General features: G+C 43.3%; 2 protein-coding genes across 2 annotated transcripts in view; both read right to left on the bottom strand.

Annotated features, from left to right (window-relative positions):
• gpc2 (glypican 2) overlaps positions 1-21,862 on the bottom strand; it is a gene marked incomplete at both ends in the record, with an annotated part of 33,173 nt that overhangs the window by 7,548 nt on the left and 3,763 nt on the right. The window contains 5 exons of the mRNA XM_084331641.1: positions 11,722-11,868; positions 15,102-15,232; positions 15,860-16,025; positions 17,360-17,440; positions 21,568-21,743. Of these exons, the coding sequence (XP_084187767.1) occupies positions 11,722-11,868; positions 15,102-15,232; positions 15,860-16,025; positions 17,360-17,440; positions 21,568-21,743 (701 nt within the window). The remainder of the gene's footprint in view (positions 1-11,721; positions 11,869-15,101; positions 15,233-15,859; positions 16,026-17,359; positions 17,441-21,567; positions 21,744-21,862) is intronic.
• LOC311242644 (tripartite motif-containing protein 16-like) lies at positions 758-3,167 on the bottom strand (the record flags this gene model as incomplete). Its single annotated transcript, XM_084331642.1, has 1 exon — positions 758-3,167. One exon carries the CDS (start codon positions 3,165-3,167, stop codon positions 1,494-1,496), a length of 1,674 nt encoding a protein of 557 aa, XP_084187768.1. The 3' UTR covers positions 758-1,493.

Raw genomic sequence — 21,862 nt, 5'->3', positions numbered from 1 at the left:
CGGTTACGTTCTGGACACCGACTGTGGTCGGTGACCACCCACATTCCTGGCATATGTCACTGGGCTTGTCACCTGTCATTCCCTGTCAATTAGTGCTGTCACTTAGGGGTGGTTCCTGATTGGCTGTCACGGGGGTGTGTGTGGTATGTTGGTATTTGGTGTCTATGTAACCTACCTGTCTTCTGCTTGTTCATTGTCAGGTCTTCACTAATTGCGTTCGGGGATAACGCGGACGGTTCTACTCTGGACCTCCAATAAGCTCCTATTTACCTTATTCCTACCTGTGCTATTTAGCACTTGTCTCTCTTAGAATTTACTCTGTGTTCTTACTATTAAAGTCGAACCTGTTCAAGAGTAAACACTCTCCGTCTCTGTGATTGCCTTCACCCATTGGAATTCACCTACCTCCATTCTGACATACACACATATTTGTATTATTGATACTGTAGAGTATACTTATGTTTCTATGAACTCCAACTCGTTTCATTTGAACAATATTGAATTTCACTGGTAATGTTAGATTTAGACTGAATTTCTCGTGTAGCACATCATGGAAATAGTGAGTTCAGGTCAATTCCTTTGCGTTTTGTTCAAAGTTCTATATTGAGGTTCAGTCGGTGAAACGGCAAGTTTCAAGCAAATATCCACACGGGTCCTTCTGGGTTTAGATGTCCACGTTTATTTAGTAAGAATACAAGAACAAAAGACAAAATGCACAATATTCAATGAATGGTCATTCTTCCTAAACCAGCTCCTATCTAGGTATGTCTCCCTCAGAGTCTGACACCAGAAGAACAACTCTCTCTCTCTCTCTCTCTCTCTCCTTGAGCTCTTTTGATAACGCAGATGGGTCTGTTCTAAAACAAGATAGTTGCATTTACGACTGACCCATGCCCCACACATCCTGGCTGTGTGTTCAACCGAAGGCCTTGAAGATAGAAGAGTGTCCCGTATGAAGTGTCCCGGCTGCCCAGAGATAAGAGGTGAGGGAGAAGGTTATAGGCTGAATCCACCTCCTCCATGAAGGTCCGGCCCCCACATTGTTACCAACCCCCCCTGGAACAGAGAGAGGAGAGACAGACCCAAATCCCACAGTAATGACCAAAATGACCAAAGGTGATAAAATACTAATACACAATGGTTGCATATTGTTGTCCAGCCTACCCGGAGTATGAAAATAAAGATTTTGACTCCCCTGCATGCAAAGGGACAGAAGTATTGAAGATAGGAATCAAATATGTGAATATGCAAAGATCTAATCAAACAAACTTTACCCCGGTAGGCAAGAAACTAGAAACAAAGAAAAACATAGTGTACTCTGTGTGTGTGTGTGTGTGTGTGTGTGTGTGTGTATATGTGTGTGTCCCTCAGAACAATGATAGAGTGACTGAGTGAATGTAACTCCTAATTACCTCATCTTTCACAACTCAGCATCTTAAAGATCAATTTAAACCCCAAACCCTGGGTAGAGGAGCTGTGAATGTCACTGATCTCTACTTCAGCTCACAGAACTCAGCCTCCCCACCAGCCAGGCATAAATAAAGCCAAAGTCCAGGATAGAGAGGCTGAGTGAATATGGTGTTGACCCTGTGCAGGAGGGTCATTGTGTCAGAGACGCTGTAGAAGGACAGAGTACCTGCCCTGTGATCCAGGTACACTCCTATTCTGGAGGACCGGGGGCCCGGTATTGTGATCCTCTTGTTATTGTGCCAGAAGAGGTAATCACTTGGTCTGCAATCTAAAGCCCAGGATTTAGAATTGTATCCAAATCCACAGTCCTCCTCAGTGCCTGTTCTACTAATATCTTTGTAGGAGGCTGCTACACAAACCCCTCCACTCCACTCCACCTCCCAGTAACAGCGTCCAGTCAGACCTTCTCTACCCAGAACCTGAGGCCATCCAATAAATCGTTCTGGGTGATCAGGATATGACTGCTCTTGCTGCATCAGTGTTGCTTTTCTGTTCCCCTCAGACAAAGACAGAAGTCTGTTTGTAGTGTTTGGGTCCAGTGTGATCTGAGAGGAATATTGTAAGAAGTCAGCTCTGGTCTTGGGCTCTGGTGGCAGTAAAATATTAACAGTATTCACTGTTGAGATTCTGGGCCACTGCTCTTTCAGAACGTCCTCTAGTTTGTTTCTCAGCTCAGACACGACATCAGTCACATCTGCAAAGTACAGGAGAGGAAGGACACTGATGCTGGGTGAGTCTGTAGACTCACTGGGACCGGAGAGGGGGGGGTAACTCTGTAGAAAGTGGATGTGGTCCTCTGTGTGTGAGAGCTGCTCCAGCTCAGTGGCTCTCCTCCTCAGGTCCGCTATCTCCTGCTCCAGTCTCTTCTGCAGTTCTTCAGCCTGAGTCACTGTGGTCCTCTGTCGGGCTCTGATGACCTTCTTCAGCTCAGAGCGCCTCGTCTCCAAGGAGCGTATCAGCTCGGTAAAGATTCTCTCACCGTCCTCCACTGCTTTATCAGCAGAGCGATTGAGAGTATCAACAGCCTGTTGGGCCTCTTTGAGTTGCTTCTCTCTCCCCTGGACTCTCTGGTGGACTTTCTGCTGACTCATGCCAAGCTCTGTCTGTCTCTCCGTCCTTTCTGCTGCAGCTGAGACTGTATCGTGGCCTTTATGTTCATCCATGGAACACAAATAACAGATGCACTGCTGATCAGTACGACAGAAAACATCCAGAATCCTGTCATGACGAGAGCAGGTGTTCTCCTGAAGCCGTGTGGAGGCTTTGACCAGCTTGTGTTTCTTAAAGGTATCAGATTGATAGTGAGGCTGGAGGTGAGTTTCACAGTAAGAAGCCAGACATACCAGGCAGGACTTGAGGGCTTTCTGCTTTCTCCCAGTGCAGAAATCACAGGCCACGTCTCCAGGTCCAGCATAACAACAGTGATCAGGAGGAGCAGCTTGGAGTCCTGTCTTCATTAGTTGTTCTATCACTTCAGCCAGCATGTTGCTTTTCTTCAGAATAGGCCTCGGAGTAAAGGTCTCCCTGCACTGGGGACATGTGTAGATCCCCTTCTGATCACCGTGATCCCAGCAGTCTGTAATACAGCCCAAACAGTAGCTGTGTCCACAGGGAATAGTTACCGGATCCTTCAGTACATCCAGACAGATAGAACAGCAGAACTGGTCCCGGTCCAGATCAACTCCTTGCTGCGCCATTTTATTCTACAAAGACAACGACACTCTAAGTTTTGTTTTCTCAGGAAGAGTGATCGTGTGGGTGGGAGTGGCTCTGGGTGGGAGGTGCTTCCTGGTTACAGTTGTTCAGAGGAGGAGTCGCTTTAAAGAGACAGTGTCTATTTGACTGTGATTCATAGATAGAAGATGTTTTTTTTACTTAGTTCAGGACTTTCTATCATCATTAACTACTTCTAATTAGTGTCAATTATAACCCACTAAAACTCATAAGCACAAAGAGAGAGAGAAAATGGTAGACATACTCAATAATATTCTCTCTCTCTCTCTCTCTCTCTCTCTCTCTCTCTCTCTCTCTCTCTCTCTCTCTCTCTCTCTCTCTCTCACACATTTCTTCAATGTTGTGACAGACAGACAGACAGACACACACGCACACACACGCACACACTTTCTCTCTCTCTCTCATTACTCTCATTCTCTCCTCTCTTGCTTTCTCTTTCTCTCACACTCCCTCTTTCTCCTCTCTTGCTCTCTCTCATCTTTCACTGATTTGATTTACTGATTTGTTTGAAGGCTGGTGAAAGACTCTTGACTTCATTGCTTGCTGGACATTAGTGTCAAAGTACATCTGCAGTCATTCTCATTTCATGAGCAAAGTTATGAAATGATAATGCAATGAAAACATATAAAACCCATGATTACAGTTGTGTACTCAATTCTGTTTGAACCAGTTACACACACTGCTGTGCTTAACCTAAAACACATTTAGCAATTCTACTTCTCAGTGATTAGAGTACTGTAAGTGAAGTACGCAGAGAATGTGCAAATATACAATAAATTCACCAAACACTACACAAGACCAATGCTGTAGAGTAGACTGATGAAAATATAATTTATTTATCTACATATACCCAAATCAATGATGCAGACTGCTAAAAAAAACATTTTCTCTCCATATACCCAAATCAATGATGCAGACTGATGAAAATATAAATGTTCTCTCCATATAACCAAATCAGTCAACATTTCAACATGGAGAATCACAACAAAACATGTCCCAGTTTTCATGCTACTATGTGCATAACACTGTAAGCTCAGCAAATATCAGACAAACATAAAATACTGTATCCAGTACAGGTTAAAATGACAGTAAAACAAAAACAATTTTGAAAAAATTTAAATAGAGTACAGAAAATACTAGACATTATCTCTTTGCCTATGGATCTGGCAAGATCATTTTTTGTTGTGATTCTCCATGTTGACATGTTGACTGATTTGGGAAAATGGGAGAAAATGTATATTTTCATCAGTCTGCATCATTGGTTGTCTTGTGTAGTGTTTGGTGAATGTATTGTATATTTTCACGTTCTCTGTGTACAGTACTTCACTCTCTTTCCATTTTGGTTGAAGACAGGTGAACTCACCTGCTGCATTTTTATAGTGCTTAAACCTGATTGGTGTATCTACAATTAAGCAATGGTGTGTTTGTGCATCTGATGGCTGTGTTTAACCAATTGGCTCATATGTGTGGTAATTTGACATTCTGTGTCTAATGTAATGGAAGTGTGTTTAGTGTTTTGCAAATCACTGTGTGTATTGTTTTGCAAAAAGTGTGAGGCTGACATTGTGCTTATAGGGGTGCAAATCTGGGCCTACGTTTTGCTCCTTGAGTGTAAGGTTTTGATAATTGTGTAATACTTTTGATTTGAGTGTTTATGCAATTGAAGAAAACTGTAAAGACTAGAGATGAACTGTTTATTTCTTTTGTACATAGGCTGTGCATAATGTTTGTTTGTTTATTTACTTATGTGTATGATTCTTAACTGTTTTTATTTTGTTATTGGTGTATATGTGTGTATGTATGTACAGTATATGTATATATATTATATATATATATATGTATATTTGTACTCCTGTTGGGGCCTCTTGGACCAGATCAATGTTTTATCTGGCAAAATAAAGGTTAAATAAATAAATAAGAAACTGATGATTTGGTCCTGTTAACTTTGAATTTTCTATGGGAACTGCCCAGATCCCTCTCATGGACATGGACCTCACTTTGAGAACCTCTAATGATTCGAGTTCTTCAGTATTCATCTCTAATTACTCTAAAATTGCGTATTTCTGTGCGTATTTCCACCCCCCCGGGCTGAAGCCCCCAATGTTTTCTAACCCTAAAAACGCCCCTGATCTCTATGCTGGGATCGCGAGGTTGAAGAGGTGGGTTCGAATGTTAACCCTGGTGACGGCCTTTCCAAATCTGCAATGAACCATAATGTAACATGTTTCTGTAAATGTTACTACAGGAAGTGATTAAGCAATAGAACAACAACATAAATAACATCACATCACATCTACATCACATCTAAAGTATTTCCATCATCTCAGCCGCGACTCTATTTACTAGATTTATTACAACGCACGGCCTTGAGTGTTCTGTTGCTTTTATGCAATATCTGATTTCACATTGTGAATAAAACACTTAGCTATAACGTTTTGATGAAGAGTTAATTCAGCGCAGTATACAATATATACTAAACTACTCCTAGCAGTGTTTCTATAGCAAATAACATAGTGACATGTTATATCATTTCAATTTCAGAGTGCTATAACCAGCCTTTGTGTCTGTTTGAAAATGTGTTCTATAGATAATATACAAAATAACTAACAGTCCTATTTATTGTGGATTATTTATTTCATATGTGGGACAAGATATGGTCCAAGGACAAAGCTTGAAGATCTTGCACAACCTTTGACCTTTACAACATGTTGTTATTTTATAAGGAAAGATATGATATCTTCAGTGAACTGAAATAGAGTGCAGGTGTGTTGCATAACTTGTCTCTCATCATTACTGTACAAATGTTTATGTCAAGTCCTGTTGGATACTTAAATCAATATATCTTTTGAATGAACTATGAACTTGTGAAAGTGTTGTTATTTTTATATATGTATACACACACACTATACATTGCCCTTTATATTTCATGGGTAACTCATTTTATGATTAATTACTTTATACTTATTAAATGTTTATATGAAAATATGTACAGTCACCTTATACAGTTATTCTTTCCCTAATTTAACACAAATAATTGACTCTTGGAACTATTTAATTATGCATCATATTGAAACAGAAAGGTTATCCGACGTATTCCACCAAAGGGAAAAGTGATCATATCCAAATGTGTGAATTTTTTATTGGCTAGATTGAATATGTTAAAGGTAATTGATCCAAACATACATGAATGTGTAGCTCCACCACCGGACATAAGAATGGAGCCCTGTTATCATCTCCTGCTGACCGACTAACACTAGACAACAGTAAGCTGCTTGTATTTGTTCTGTGGCTGAAACACTTTCCAAATATCTTATGTTCCATGTACAGATCAAGGTAGACTTAGTATGGAGTACTGTATTGCACAGGATAAACGTATATTTATAATTATAGCTACAATATATATTGTAACGGGAGTAGACATAAGATAGAGTTAGCTATATTTGTACCGGGAATAGACTTAGCAGTTATTTGTATATTTATAACAGGGTGGGCTGTACATACACATGTTACGTTCTGGACACCGACTGTGGTCGGTGACCACCCACATTCCTGGCATATGTCACTGGGCTTGTCACCTGTCATTCCCTGTCAATTAGTGCTGTCACTTAGGGATGGTTCCTGATTGGCTGTCACGGGGGTGTGTGTGGTATGTTGGTATTTGGTGTCTATGTAACCTACCTGTCTTCTGCTTGTTCATTGTCAGGTCTTCACTAATTGCGTTCGGGGATAACGCGGACGGTTCTACTCTGGACCTCCAATAAGCTCCTATTTACCTTATTCCTACCTGTGCTATTTAGCACTTGTCTCTCTTAGAATTTACTCTGTGTTCTTACTATTAAAGTCGAACCTGTTCCAAGAGTAAACACTCTCCGTCTCTGTGATTGCCTTCACCCATTGGAATTCACCTACCTCCATTCTGACAGAAGACCTGACCATCAGAATTCCATGGAGGCCATCATGGAGATGCTCCAGGCACAGGGAGCAGCCCAGACACGGATGGAGGAACATCAACAGCTGGTCGGCGCCGAGTTAGTCCGACTCAACGGGATCGTCGGCTCATCCCAAGCGGTGGCGCAGTCGGCGTTAGCCACAGCCCGACAAGCCCAAGAAGGAGTGGCTGGTGTTCAGTCGGCGACGGGAGAAGCAACGATCCACGCAGAGGAGAGTCGGGGGGTGTTCGGGGTCCAGGAACGGTCCTACGAGCCACGACTGCAGGCGCCCGCTCGCTATGACGGATCACCGGATGGTTGTCGGGAATTCATCACCCAGTGTCTACTCGTTTTCCGGCTGCAACCACGATCATTTCCATCGGAGACAGCACAGGTAGCGTATATTATCACACTGCTCACCGGTCAAGCTCTCTCCTGGGCTACGGCGGAATTAGAGGCGGGGGCGATAATCTGCGACAGTCTGGACGCCTTTACCCGGGAGTTGAGAAGAGTATTTGATACTTCCCGGGTACTCTCGATCTTCGAGGCTGGTGGTCGTCTTCTCGACTGCCGGCAGGGCCTCCGCACGGTCGCAGCTTACGCTATCAATTTTCGGATCTTGGCTCGGGAGACAGCTTGGGCGGAGAACGTCTGCGTGGTTCTGTTCGTCAGGGGACTCTCAGCGCGGATGCGAGATGCGCTCTCCGCGCGTGAGATCCCCGAGCAGCTGGAAGTGCTGATCAACACCACCATCAAGATGGACAATCGGCACCAGGAGAGGGAGAAGGAGCGTGTCAACAACACCCAGGTATGTTTTCCTTCTTCTCCTGGTGTTGATACTTCCATGCATTACACGAGTGGGCCACTGGGTGATGAATCCATGCAGCTTGGAGCGCTGTCGCTCTCGGACGACGAGAGGCAGCGCTTCATCAAAGAGCGACGCTGCTTCCGGTGCGGTCGCACCGGTCATCGCTTCGGCAGCTGTCGGGTCCAGGCTGTATCGGCTCGGCGCCAGTCGGGAATAGAAGGTGCGCCGTCAGGCTTCGAGAAAGCGCCAGCAGGTGGGCTCATTCCTGCCAAAACCACTGATTCTCGTAAATTTTTTGAGGTGGCGATCAACTGTGGGGGTGACATTAGGGGAACTAAGGCTCTCATTGACTCAGGGGCGGCGGGCAATTTTATTCACGTGGGATTGGTGAAGGAGTGGGGAACCCCAAGTCAAGTCAAGTCAAGAGTTTTATTTGTCACGACATACGGATATGCAATGAAATGCGGGTGGTCTTGCCCGCAACGATGTGCAATTGGTACAACATATAACATATAATAGAATCCAAAATATATACAAAAAATTTGTGCAATAAAATTGTGCGATAACAGGTAGCAGGTAACAATAAATTTGTGCAATGACGGGTAACAGTTGACAGTTAACAGTAGTAGTAATAGTAGTGCAATACACTGTTACTGTTGCTAATACTAATTTAAAGTGGCCTTTCTTTTGGCAATAAGTGAGGGTGCGTGCGGCCTGAGTGTGTGCCCGCTCATGCTAAAGTGTTACAGTGGTACTCAATGTTCATTGTTCAGGACTCTGATGGCCTGGGGGAAGAAGCTGAGCCTAAGCCGCTCTGTCCTAGTAGCTGGGGTTCGCAGGCGTCTGCCTGACCTCAGCAGCTGGAACAGGTTATGACATACCAGATTTACAAATACAGTACTGTTTGTGATACAAAAATAGTCTTAAAAAAAACTGTACATTGGAGGTGGTTGGGTAGGTGGGGTGGGGGGTAACTGTACATTGGATTATCGACGAAACCATACTTGGTCCCAAGAAGAGGGTCTTGTGTATTATTGGGTTAGGACATTTACTGTACATTGGAGGGGGTTGGGTTAGGACATTTACAGGGGCCAGTTTCGAATTGCAGTCTCTCGTAGGTGCTCTTTGAGAGTGGTTTTGAAAGTGGGTAGTGATTCACATTCCTTTACAGCTTTGGGTAGGGCGTTCCACATTGATGTGGCATAATTGCGAAACGTGTTTAGTCCCTTGTTTGAGCCGAATCTGGGTTTAACATGTTTTGTTGAGCTCCCTCTGGTGTTGTGGTCGTGGTATTCACTGACCTTTGGGAAATATTTTGACATGTACTGTACATGGGTACCTTAGTCGTGTTGAACTAAATGAATGAATGTGAGTAAACTTTTATTTTTATTTTTGGGGATTATATACAAGATAAATCTGCATCGTTGTTGGGACATATCACAAGCAGTGTATAATTATTGTCATTAATGGCCTAGGCTATAGACAGCCCAAGTTCATGTATGTAGTAAAGTCCATAACCAGATAGAATAATGTAGGAGAAACTAAAGATCAGCTTTAGATTCTCTCCTCCCCAGGTTATTATGTCCCTAAGGTAGCTAGGTTTTTCTCAAGAAAATAAAAAAATACTGTAGTAAAAACACACAAACACGCACATATGAACAAGTGAATCCAATACAGCAGGTATATTCAGTTACATTGTGTCGAGTCCACTCTTAGGCCTTTCACACCGGCCGGCAGGGTTTCCGTTAGAAAAAATTGTTGCCGGTCTCAGGGTCCGGTAGATTTAAATCTACCGGTCAAATGAGAGAAATTCCGGTCAGAGTTTATTGAGCTTAAAAACAATTGATAGGTAGGCTATATAAAGAATGACATCCTCAAGGCATGTAGATTTATAATATTTTAACTTAAAACTAGGCTACTTTTGCGTATACAGTCATTATATTCCAAATAAAATAAGTCCCGAGACTCCGTGCTGCTGCCGACTTTAAATCAAATAGGTGTCTGTGGGCAGTCGCCCGACATTAATAAACAGCAGTCTGTTATAATCACATTTTTATGAGCTAACGAATTCCGTTATATTGGACATTTGTATTAATTATATCAAGCGAAGAACTGAGAAATTTGGCAGAGAGAGACGGCAACATTATCGTGGGTTTGCGTGATGACTCTCCACCTCCCAACGACTTATTTGCGAGAGTATGGCGCTGCAGACCAGCAGATTCAGCTGTTTTCAGGCTCTATCTGGGGACCGCTCAACAGCGCCCCCCACCCAACAGCTGAATTGTCAATGGCTGAATTGGAGTACTGCACTGTGCCGGTACAGATGGGTGGGTTATGGTGGATTCTGTGGCTCTGCAGCTGCATGCAGTCGCAAATCTAGCAGCAAGCTCCCGCTGACAACATTATTATACCTGTTTGGTGAAGCAACGATGAAACAAATGTAATGATTGTTTCGTTCATCGCATAGGCTATTTAATTTTAGCCTATTTTAATACAATTCAAATAATCAAATTGTGCTTAGAGGGACTTATTTTCACCGGACATTAAGACCGGAGAGATTAAATATGTCGGACTTCAACAGATTTTGCCGGTCAAATACCGGTAATTACCGGCTAACGGACACGCTGCCGGCCGGGGCCGGTTCCCGAACGGAATCTCGAACCGGCCGGCGCGTTCACACGGGGAATAATTGGTTCGGAACATGACAGAGGCTTTAGTTCGGCCCTCTAAGAAAACACTGAGCACCGATTTTTCATGTTCCGAACCAATTATTCCCCGTGTGAACGCGCCGGCCTGTTCGAGATTACGGAGCCCGGCCGGTGTGAAAGGCCTATCTGTGCAACATTACTGGATGCTTTCTGCAAAGACGCTGACGCACTGATGCCGTGCTATTGTGGTAAGCTAGTTCGGTTTTACAATAGACACAATGTACAGAGTTTTCATTATGTTTCAGCTTGAAAACTTGACACTGTCGTTTTCTCCTCTTTATTTTCTCACTCCTGCTCAAATCCGCACCATCGCGTCATGTCCAGTCACAGCTTGAATACATTAATAATAGATCATATTCATAATAACAGCGTGCAACAGTAATAATAATGTGTGCGAAACACAGTGCTGCTGTACATAGTTATAGTATATGAAATAAACAAAGCACCTCAACCATACAAGGTGCCAACCTGCTCAACAGTTGGGGGGGTTAAGTGTCTTCGACACGCTGCTGGGAGGAGCCGGAATTGAACCGGGAACTTTTCGATTACAAGACGACTGCTCTACCTCCTGAGCCACTGTCGACACAATTTTGATCATTTTAGTCTTTCCCCCTGGACAGACTCATACCCACCAGAACTAGGCAAATTTTTCACAAATTTTTCTGACCCAAGCCATAGTTTAACAAACACCAGTTACAAGCATTTCCCTCCAATAAACCTCTATCCCCATCCCATTCTTCTCTGATCAGATCATAATCCCTTCCGATGCCCAGAGATAGGATACTGTAGTGTAGTGTAATGTATGTAGCAGTGGTGAAGACTGCCATCTCTGTACCACTGCAGGCCTGGGATAGAATCCCACCACAACCTTCTCTCCTGTGTCCCCCTCTCAGCATTCCAACCGTCTCAATAAACAAGGAGATAAGAAGACACTAAGGGGAATGGAATGCCCCCTCTTCTTTCAGAAAAAAAAGCAGACAGAAAGAAAGAAGTCCCTCCCATCCGTATCTTTTTACACCACTCCGTTACTCTCTCTTTAAGCTTCTCCTCCATCCAGCCCCCCCCCCCTTACCAGCCGGTCCAGGTTGGTCCCTGCAGCAGTGGTAGGCTTCTCCTCGGGGGTGTAAGTGCGAAAGGGTCTCCTGTTGCCCCCCTGCTCTTTGGGGGAGCGCTTGGACCGGCCCGGGGCTGGCCTGGGGTTCCCACAGCCTTGGAACACCTAGGGCAAAACAACAATAGTATTAACAACAATGGGCCTGGTCTACAAGATACACTACACCACTAAGATACCCATGTACATGTCGAAATACTTCCCAAGGGTCAGTGAATTCCACGACCACAACACCAGAGGGAGTTCCACAAATCATGTTAAACCCAGATTCGGCTCAAACAAGGGACTAAACACGTTTCGCAATTATGCCACAATAATGTGGAACGCCCTACCCACAGCCGTAAAGGAATGTGAATCCCTACCCTCCTTCAAAACCGCTCTCAAAGAGCACCTACGGGTGGCTGCAATTAGAAACTGGCCCCGGTAAATGTCCAAAGCCCCCACCCACCCACCTCCAATGTACAGATTCTTCCCCTTCGGATGTATATATTTTTTTATGATCTCTTGATGATTTTCTTACACAGCACTGTATACTTGTATGTCTGAAGGGCCGCAAACAAGTAGTCCGCTACAACAACCTCACCTCCCTCCCTCTGACCACCAACATGTAAACCCCCCCTATGTAAAGCGACCTTGGGTCCTCTGAAAGGCGCTATATAAAACGAAGTTATTATTATTATTATTATTATTATTATTAACATCGGAGTACCACAGGAGTGTGTTCTTTCCCCGTGGCTTTTTTCCCTCTACACAAACAACCTCCGATCAGCATCCCCCTCAGTCAAGACGCTGAAATACGCGGACGACACCACCATCTTAGGGCTGATCTCCAACAACAAAGAGGATGACTACCGGCTGGAAGTGGAGCGGACACTAACGTGGTGCAGAGAACACAACCCAATACTCAATTAAAGCAAGACCGTTGAACTCATCATTGACTTTAGGAAAATCACACCCACCAAAACACCCATGCTCATCAATAATCAACCCATTTCAGCCACAGACACATTCAAATACTTAGGAACACACATCAGCAATAAACTAAACTGGGATCATCACACCACTCATCTACTTAAAACAGCCAATCAAAGGCTTTTTCACTTGAGACAACTCAAGAAGTATAAGGTTAGGAAGAACTTAATGATACAATTTTACACAGCCATAATACAAAACATTATTTCACTCTCCATCACTGTATGGTACGGCAACACACCCAAACACACACTACACAGACTAGACAGGATCATTATAAGGGCATCCAAAATCATCAACTGCAAACTCCCCACCCTGGACTCCATACACAAACATCACACCATCACACGCGCACACAAAATCATCAGTGACCCCCTGCACCCAGCTCATCACCTCTTCCAACACCTCCCCTCTGGTAGGAGGTTCAGGTCACTGGGCAGTCGCACGGTTAGGTTCAACAACAGTTTCTTCCCCAAGGCCATACAATTGCTTAACTCCAACTCCTCCTAAATTCACCCCCTGCTGTTTATGTTTCCTCTGGTCTAGGTTACATTGAACTGTCATCTATAGTTTTTCGTACTGTACTGTTTCTGTCATGTATTTGTTCTAGGTGGTGTTTTTCTGTACTGTACTGTTCCATGTGTCTTTTTATGTTTTATGTTTTTGGGTCGCAGCTACCACCTGCACCGTGCTTGAATTCCACCGGCCTGGCCGTGTGGCAATAAAAGGAACTTGAACTTGAACTTGAATGTCTTGTATGTCATAAATGTCTTGATGAATTGAAAATAGAGGACCCTGATGTAAACAAGACAAAAGTCTTTTTCTGGTCTGCATCCTCTTAGCAGTTGTTTTCAATCAATCAATCAATCAATCAATCAATCAATCAGTCACACAAGACAGAATTCAGGTGCTTCCTGGAGGCCCAGTAGATTCAAGATTCAAATGGTAAATGGCTGCTTTTTTATATAGCGCTTTTATACAAAGTGCTTTACAATTTGTTACTCACATTTTACCCATTCACTCACATTCACAGACAGATGGCGGAAGCAACCATGCAAGGTGCCAACCTGCTCATCGGGAGAAATTAGGGGTTAAGTGTCTTGCTCAAAGACACATCGACACGCTGCCCAGGAGGAGCGGGAATCGAACCGGGAACCTCCAGAATGCCAGACGACTGCTCTACCTCCCGAGCCACTGTCACCCCGATATAAGATTCAAGAGTTTTATTTGTCACATACATACCAGGGCATACAGTGAAATGTGGGTGGCCATGCCCACTTCGATTGTGCAATAATACTAATAATAAAATAGACATAAAAAAACTGGTAATAAAATATACATAAAAAGGGCATGATAAAATAGACATGCTAAATTCCTGAGATTGTTAGCTACGGATTTAAGGACTGGGTCCTATGTACACTACTATACAATATACAGTTTTAACTCTATATCCCTATGCTATACTTGCTCTATCTAAACTATACTATACAATAACCACATCGGTTCTTTCCTTAAAGTGACATTTATTTTTCTCGTTCCTTTAAAGTGTTTTGAATAGTAGGCATAGTGACTCATACAGTGTTCATTTTGCAATCAGAATTTGATTTAGTTTTAGTTTAGCCTCGTTATTGTTAACTGTCTGTTAAAGGGGCAGTTCACCCAAAAAGAAAACTTTGCCTAGTTTTGGAAATATCCGCCGTGGCGATATCTGCCGTCATTCCAATACAATGCTCCACATTTAGGCAACATTTTGGTGAGGTGAAAAAAATGGCATAGCCATTGTCACAGGGGTCCTTTGGATATCTCAAGATATCTGAATGGAAATGGATTCTATGGATCCGAGTGGTAAAAGAAAATGCCATCCCCTTTATTCAATAATGTTACAAGTTCGCTGTCTGGCAGGAAGCTCATTATTGTAGTTCAGTGAGCTAGCGAGACAACCAGGCTAACACAAACCACAGCTCATACATTTGAGTACCTATTTGAAGCGTGTGATATGGCCAGGGAGTCAGCCGATTTATTAGAATCCATATTCAGCGTCATCTGTGTTGATGGTAATTAATTTGTATTTAGTGACGGCAGATATCTCTACAGCAGATCCAAAACTAGGCTAATCACACCGGAACTATCTGGATGGATAGATAGCACTCCATCCATAGCACTGGTTTTAAGGGTAAAGATTTTCTTTTAGAATTTTGGGTGAACTGCCCTTTGAAGTGAAATTCTAGTTTATTCATCGATTGATTTATTTTACACTGAATTCTCATCATATATCCTTATCCTTTACCCACAACTCATTAATCTGCTTCCCCCATCCATTCATTCATCTGTCCATCCCTCCCTCCATCCATCCCTCCCTCCTTCCTTGCCTTAGTGGAGGTGCTGACACTGTTCTCCTGCATGTGCATGATGGCCTCCGACACTTTGACTGAGATGGAGTCAGCCGCCAGCTCCATGTTGAACGGCCCCTCCAGCTTCTCTGACACCTGGTACAAAGCATCTGTGTGTGAGAGAGAGAGAGAGAGAGAGAGAGAGAGAGAGAGAGAGAGAGAGAGAGAGAGAGAGAGGTCAAGGGAACATTATAAATGGAGGGAGTGGTGGAGAGGAAGGAAGAAAGAAGAGGTTTGATGAAAGAGGAGGCAGAATATGTGAAGACGGATCAATAAGAGAAGAGACCAGCATGAATGTTTAATGAAGGAGTGACTCGGAGGAGGGGGGTTTATAAAAGGATACTTGATAATGACGTAAATACATTCATAATACAGCAGTGTCATTCCACAGTAACAAAGCACGGGCACTATAAGTAAAGTGTGCCATTTTATTAAGGTGCTCACTTGTTGGCCAAGCTGCAAAGTCAAGATTCTTTAAAAGAGTATCCATCTTTATTTTCGGCCATGATTGATCGTAGTGTTAAGGTCAAAGTTCGTTTTTTTAAATGCATTTCTAGGTGACCATTTATGATGCTGGCTTTGCCGTTTGTCCTATACAATAGTATTCGATCTTAGTTGCGAAACAACAGGTGATTGTAATCAAATAGGGCCCAATTATCATTAAATGACAATCGTGTACAATTGTAGTGTACAAAGAAACTCCTTCCCCCCAAACCCCGCCTCTTCTCCTCGCTCACCAATGAAGTTGTTCCATTCCGTGTCCAGGTCGGCCTGATTGGCCAGGCAGCCCTTCATCACGTTGAGACACAGAGGGTGACAGGGGCGCAGAGAGGGCATGCCTCGACACAGCGGGCAGTACCACTGTCTCATCAGGGCATGGACGCACTCTGACCCTGCACTCAGCTGAGGAGAAACGCAGAGGGAGAGAAGAAGTAACGGCCATTACTCTACATGTGTACGGTAGAGAGCGTCCTGACCAGTTCCATCACAGTCTGGTATGGAAACTGCACTGCCCAGGACAGGAAGGCACTCCAGCGTGTGATACAAACTTCAGGACATTTATTCACCGTCCATCTCAGGAGCAGCCTTCCCCTCACTTCAGTCCATCTCAGGAGCAGCCTTCATCTGAAAGATCCAGGATGAGGAAAAAGCTAGAAGCCATCCTGGAGAACCCTCTCACCCCCTCTACGAGGAGCTAGCCAGAATGAAGAGCACGTTCAGCCAAAGACTCATCCCCCCTCGACACACCACAAACCGCCTGGGCCGGTCCTTTATACCGGCAGGCAGCCATCAGGCTCTACAACAAAGGGCTCGGACGGCCGGCTCTGCTGCCAGAACGATCACCGTCAGAACTCGGGACTTGAGAACTAGAGGCTCACATCACCGTACTGACTATCTTGTATTTTGCACTAGAGACTCATATCACTGGACTATCTTGTATTTTGTACTTTTTTATATTATATTGTATCTGTATTTATTTTACATTGTATCTATAGTGTATATAGAAACTGGACTGTATAGGACTGTGAAGCTCTGTATCCCCCACCCTGTATCCCCCCCCCCCATGCTGCTTTGACACCCGAATTTTCCCAAGGGGATTAATAAAGGATCATCTTATCTTATCTTTTCCTCACTTCAGGACATGTATTCCACCAGGGTCACCAGGAGAGCACATGACACCACCAGGGACAGAACCCCCCACCCCCCCAGCACAGACTCTTCACTCTCCTGCCATCAGACAGACACTACAGGAGTCTGAAATCCAGGACCATGAGACTGACGAACAGTTTCTACCCACAGGCTATCAGGCTTGTGAACAGCTCCCTCAACAAGCCCCCCCCCCCCACATCACTGACTGATTGAACTGTGAACGCTACACAGACACTCCGACTGCTGCTGTCACCTCCACTACCTTTGCATTTGCAACAATGCATCGTGCACTTTATATCCTCCTACCATGACACTGTTAACTGAATGTGCAATACTGTTACTCTGTCACTCGTGCCTTATTTTTCTACTTTATTTATCTTTTTTAAGATTCTTTATTTTATCATTAAACCTTTTCTTAATATTTGTAACTCCAAGTTTAAGTTTAAGTCTATATTATGTGATTAAATAAAATAAAATAAAATCTTGAGTCATTATTATACAACAGCTGATTCTGATCAAGCAATCTGATTGGCCCGAGAGCCGTGTGCCATTTGGTGCGAGCAACACATGAATTAAGAAAAACATGCCTTTGCAGCTTTGTTCACGATGTCCCGACCCGTTGCCAAGCCTTGAGCCAGCGCTCGTGCCGCAATGAACGCCCTGGTCACCTGTGGGAAAACAAAACAAAAAGTTGTTGAATGTATAGATTGTATACAGCACAAGTACCGTACAACGAAAATAAGTTTGGCATCTAACCAGAGTGCAAATGTAACAGAAGAGTGCATTAATAATATACAATGTGCAGGTGATTAAACTGAATATAAAATATATAAATGAGTACTACCGAGTAATAGTGCAGTAATATACAGACAGATGTGAATAAATATATATACACAGCATTATTGTACATCATACAGTTATACGGGTAGACTATAGTTTGAGGTAGGTATGATTACAGTGTAAGGCAGTTGTAGACAGTGAAGGCAGTAGGCAGGTATAAATTGAGGTATAAATAAATACATTGATGTATACATTAGGCCCTGCTGTAGACCCTGCAGGCAAGAAGTCTCTTGTGAACACCAAGAGAGAATAAAGACCCCTTGCATCTCACTCAAAAAACGGAACGAAACACTAGAAGAGAATAACCAGTGTAATAATTTACTTTATTTTCTTTTGTTTCTTTTCTTTTTTTAACCCTTTCACTGCCACACGACAGAAGGTTAACCCTTTACTATCACACAACCGACGGTCGCCTATTATAACTATAAAATAGATGTATTTCTCATGTATGTTCATCAGAGGCACAGCAGGTGCACTTCTACCAAATCTACCGCCTTCACCAGAAGAGCCACAGGTGTTGCTGTTGACGCGTGCTGTCAGCGCGGTCGTATGGCTTGTCCTCCGTTTCCCGACCAAGACCGAGCTGACAGCACACATCAACAACACGAACAACATGCGTCAACAACAACACCTGTGGCGCTTCTGGTGAAGGCGGTAGATTTGGTAGAAGTGCACCTGCTGTGCCTCTGATGAACATACATGAGAAATAAAGATGAATGGCCCAGGGAGCTCCAGTAGCTCACCACGTACCGCGAGTGCTATTTCAGCGCCGTGGACAACCGCGCTCGCGCGGCTCTGGGGCTGAGCGAGTTCGAATCCCGGACTGCAGCCGTGCCTTTCCCAGAGTGTCTTCCCCCCCATCTGAACCCTTTCAGCCTGCTTCTGTCGGTCGAACTTGACCAAGTATAAATGCGATAAACTTATAAAAGAGCCAGGGAAATGGCCAAAGTTTAAAAAAAAAAATAAAAAAATGAATGGCCCGTCTCAGAAGACAAGCCTATTCATCTCTTTTTCTTACTTTTTCTTAATTTTATTAGAATGACTTTGCCACGGCTCAACTACAAAAGCGACAGCAGATATGCCTGTAGGCAACACTGGGGTACAAAGTGTTTAATACGAAACGATAGGCACTATATTTATAGATTTATTATATATATATATTATATATAGTATTAGAAAGGATGGGGTTAGGAAAAGGATTAATTGATATGATTAAAGTATTATACAAAGACCCATCGGCCATGATTACAACAGGAGGTATAATCACCTCCGAAATATTTCCGGTATCACGCTCTTCTAGACAGGGTTGCCCTCTTAGTCCCGGACTATTAGATTTATCATTAGAGCCATTAGCACAATATATAAGACAATCCCAATCCATAGAACCAATCGTAATCAAGGGCACACAACATAGAATTTGTTTATATGCGGACGACGTAATACTGTTCATGCAAAACCCTAACACCGCAATGCCTCATCTTCTCAAGTTGATTGATGACTTTGGCGATCTATCGGGATTTAAGATAAATTGGCCAAAGTCGGCTTTTCTTCCACTTAACGCCCCTGCAAAAAAAATATACTCCTTCCAGAAGAAATACCAATGGTTAAACACTTTAGATGTTTGGGAGTTGAAGTATTCCCTACCATAAGCCAAACGGTGAAGCACAATTACATAAAAATCCAAAATAAAATCAAATACGACTTTGACAGGTGGTCAAAACTTAAAAACTCAGTACAGGCACGGGTATCAATCGTTAAGATGGATGTCCTACCTAGAATCAACTTCATCAGCTCAATGCTACCGTTACCCCCTCCAGATGGTTACTGGAAAAAATTACACTCTTCCGCATACAGATTTATTTGGAATAACAAACCACCACGTATAAAAAGATCCACCGCACAGAGAAACAAAGCCGACGGAGGTATGGCATTTCCAGATTTTTTTCACTATTTTAAGGCGTACACTTTAAGACCACTGACAACCTGGTTTGATCCCCAAGCATCAGTATCCTGGAGAAATTTATAAGTAAATATAGTATCACCACATAGACTGCAGGACATAGTATACACCAAATTATCAATTAAGCAATGCGAACTGAAATTTGGCCCCATTATTACTCATGCGATCCGGATATGGCGTGAAACACAAAAAAAATATTCTAACCCACATAAATGGCATAATCATACTCCCTTATTCAATAACAATGCACTCCTGATTGGAAAACGACCTATAAGATTCCCTAGATGGGAAAAGCAGGGCATACACACATTAGGAGATGTTTTCAACAAACAGGGTTTTTGTAGTTATGAGGAAATACACAAAGAATTTAATCTCACCAGTTCCACATATTATTTTTACGCACAGTTATTGTTATGTTTGAAGGCTCATGGTGTCCCATTAAGGATACCAATTGTACACCACAGATACCACAAATTCTTCTATGAAAGAGAGACATCGAGAGGTTTTGTATCAGATTTTTATCATCAATTACTAACGTCCTCGTATGAAATCCTCCACCTAGACTCAGTCTGGAGGAGGGATATACCAGACCTGGAAATAAATTTTGATTGGCAAGAAGCCTGGGCAAATGTTCGACTTGCGTCACGTAACCCGGACCATCAACAAATCAATCTTAACTATATTCATAGGACATACCTGACTCCTATAAGACTGAACAGAATGGGTCTTAAACAAGACTCCAGACGCTCCTTATGTACAAATGGGGATGAGGGTACATTTATGCACATGTACTGGGACTGCCCACCAGTTAAGATATTCTGGAAAGAAGTGACCCAGCAATTATCAAATCTCTTAACTCTGAATATACCTGTACACCCCTCTGTATTACTGTTGAATGATGTTTTTGAGTTTGCAGTCCCTATACAGCTAAAGAGATTGGTTTTATCTGGTATCACAGCGGCTAAAAAGCTGATAGCATCATGATGGTTTCAACCGGAAAAAATGTGCCGGAAGGTCTGGATTCTTACATATCTCGATGTGATTTATCTAGAAATATCTACAGCAAGAATTTTGGGTCTCAGTGAATCCAAAATGACAATGTGGTTAGAAGTGGTGGAGAGAATAAAACCTAGCATATGAATTGTAGTGCCTGGTTAGGAGCGAATGATAATGGATGGATTATCCAAGGGGGGGGCCCGGGGGGGGGGAGCGAGCGAGAGCATATGTGTGTAGGGTATTAGATAGCAAGTATTAGGTGTATATCTTGTATAATACATTTATTTAAATGGTGATTTCATTGGATGTGCACTGTTAATTAATGCTTGTATATCTAATTGTATGTTGTTATGTTTATGTTTATGTGTTTGTTTAAAAAATAATAAAAAAATTAAATATAAAAAAGAGAAATAAAAAAATAAAATTTATCCACTTTTTCTCCCCATTTTCTATTTTTCTCCCATCCCAATTTCGTATTTCCAACTCTTCCCTCCCCTGTCTTGAACGTTGCTAGACTATGCCTCCCACTGGTCGGCTGTAGTGAGGATAGAAGCCTTGCATCACGTGTCCCCTCCGGTACACGAGGAGGCAGCCCGTCGCATCTTTTCACCGCAGCAGCTCGAACTCTCAGTGGCGAGGAGTAATGCGTGGGAGGCTCACGCTGCCCCCGCTACTTCCTGTTTCCGCCGCACCGGCGTCACCAAACCGACCTTTAGGAGTCGCTGTCCACAATGTCCAATCCCCACCCACCGGCTTTCCCACCCTCTAACACTGCCAATTGTGTTAGTATGACGGCCGGCCAAGCTGATAGCAATGCGGAGAGCTGGGCTCGATACCAGCATCTCCTGCATTAGTGGTGAGCGCCTTGCCCACTGCGTCACTCAGCCGCCTGAAATACATCTATTTTATAGTTATAATAGTCTATAAGACAAGATGAACCTTTTCTCCAATAAAAAAAAGGTAAATAATTCCCCCCTGCAATGTCCAGACGTACTACACCTGTGCACGTAGCCTGCGGGGCACGTCCCCGAACGGCTGCAGCTGCTCTGCGTGTTTGCTGACACACTCCAGATAGTCCTCGCTGAACTGGTACTGGGGGTTGATCAGAGAGAAGACCCGTTCCACAAGTCTGGCCCAGAACTCCGACAGCACGTCTGTCAGACTCACACTGCCCCCTGTGGAAGAAGGAGGGACTGTAATACACACAGTCTGGTAACGTTCTTGAGAGACAATTTAGTTGTAATGGTGTAATTGTTTGGTTGCAGAATTGAGCAGGGGGCAGTTTCTTTAGTAT

Source organism: Notolepis coatsorum, assembly GCF_963971535.1.
Source record: "Notolepis coatsorum genome assembly, chromosome: 16".
Taxonomy (NCBI): Eukaryota; Metazoa; Chordata; class Actinopteri; order Aulopiformes; family Paralepididae; genus Notolepis; species Notolepis coatsorum.
The sequence above is the reverse complement of the archived record's forward strand: the minus strand, read 5'-3'. Positions and strand labels throughout refer to the sequence as shown.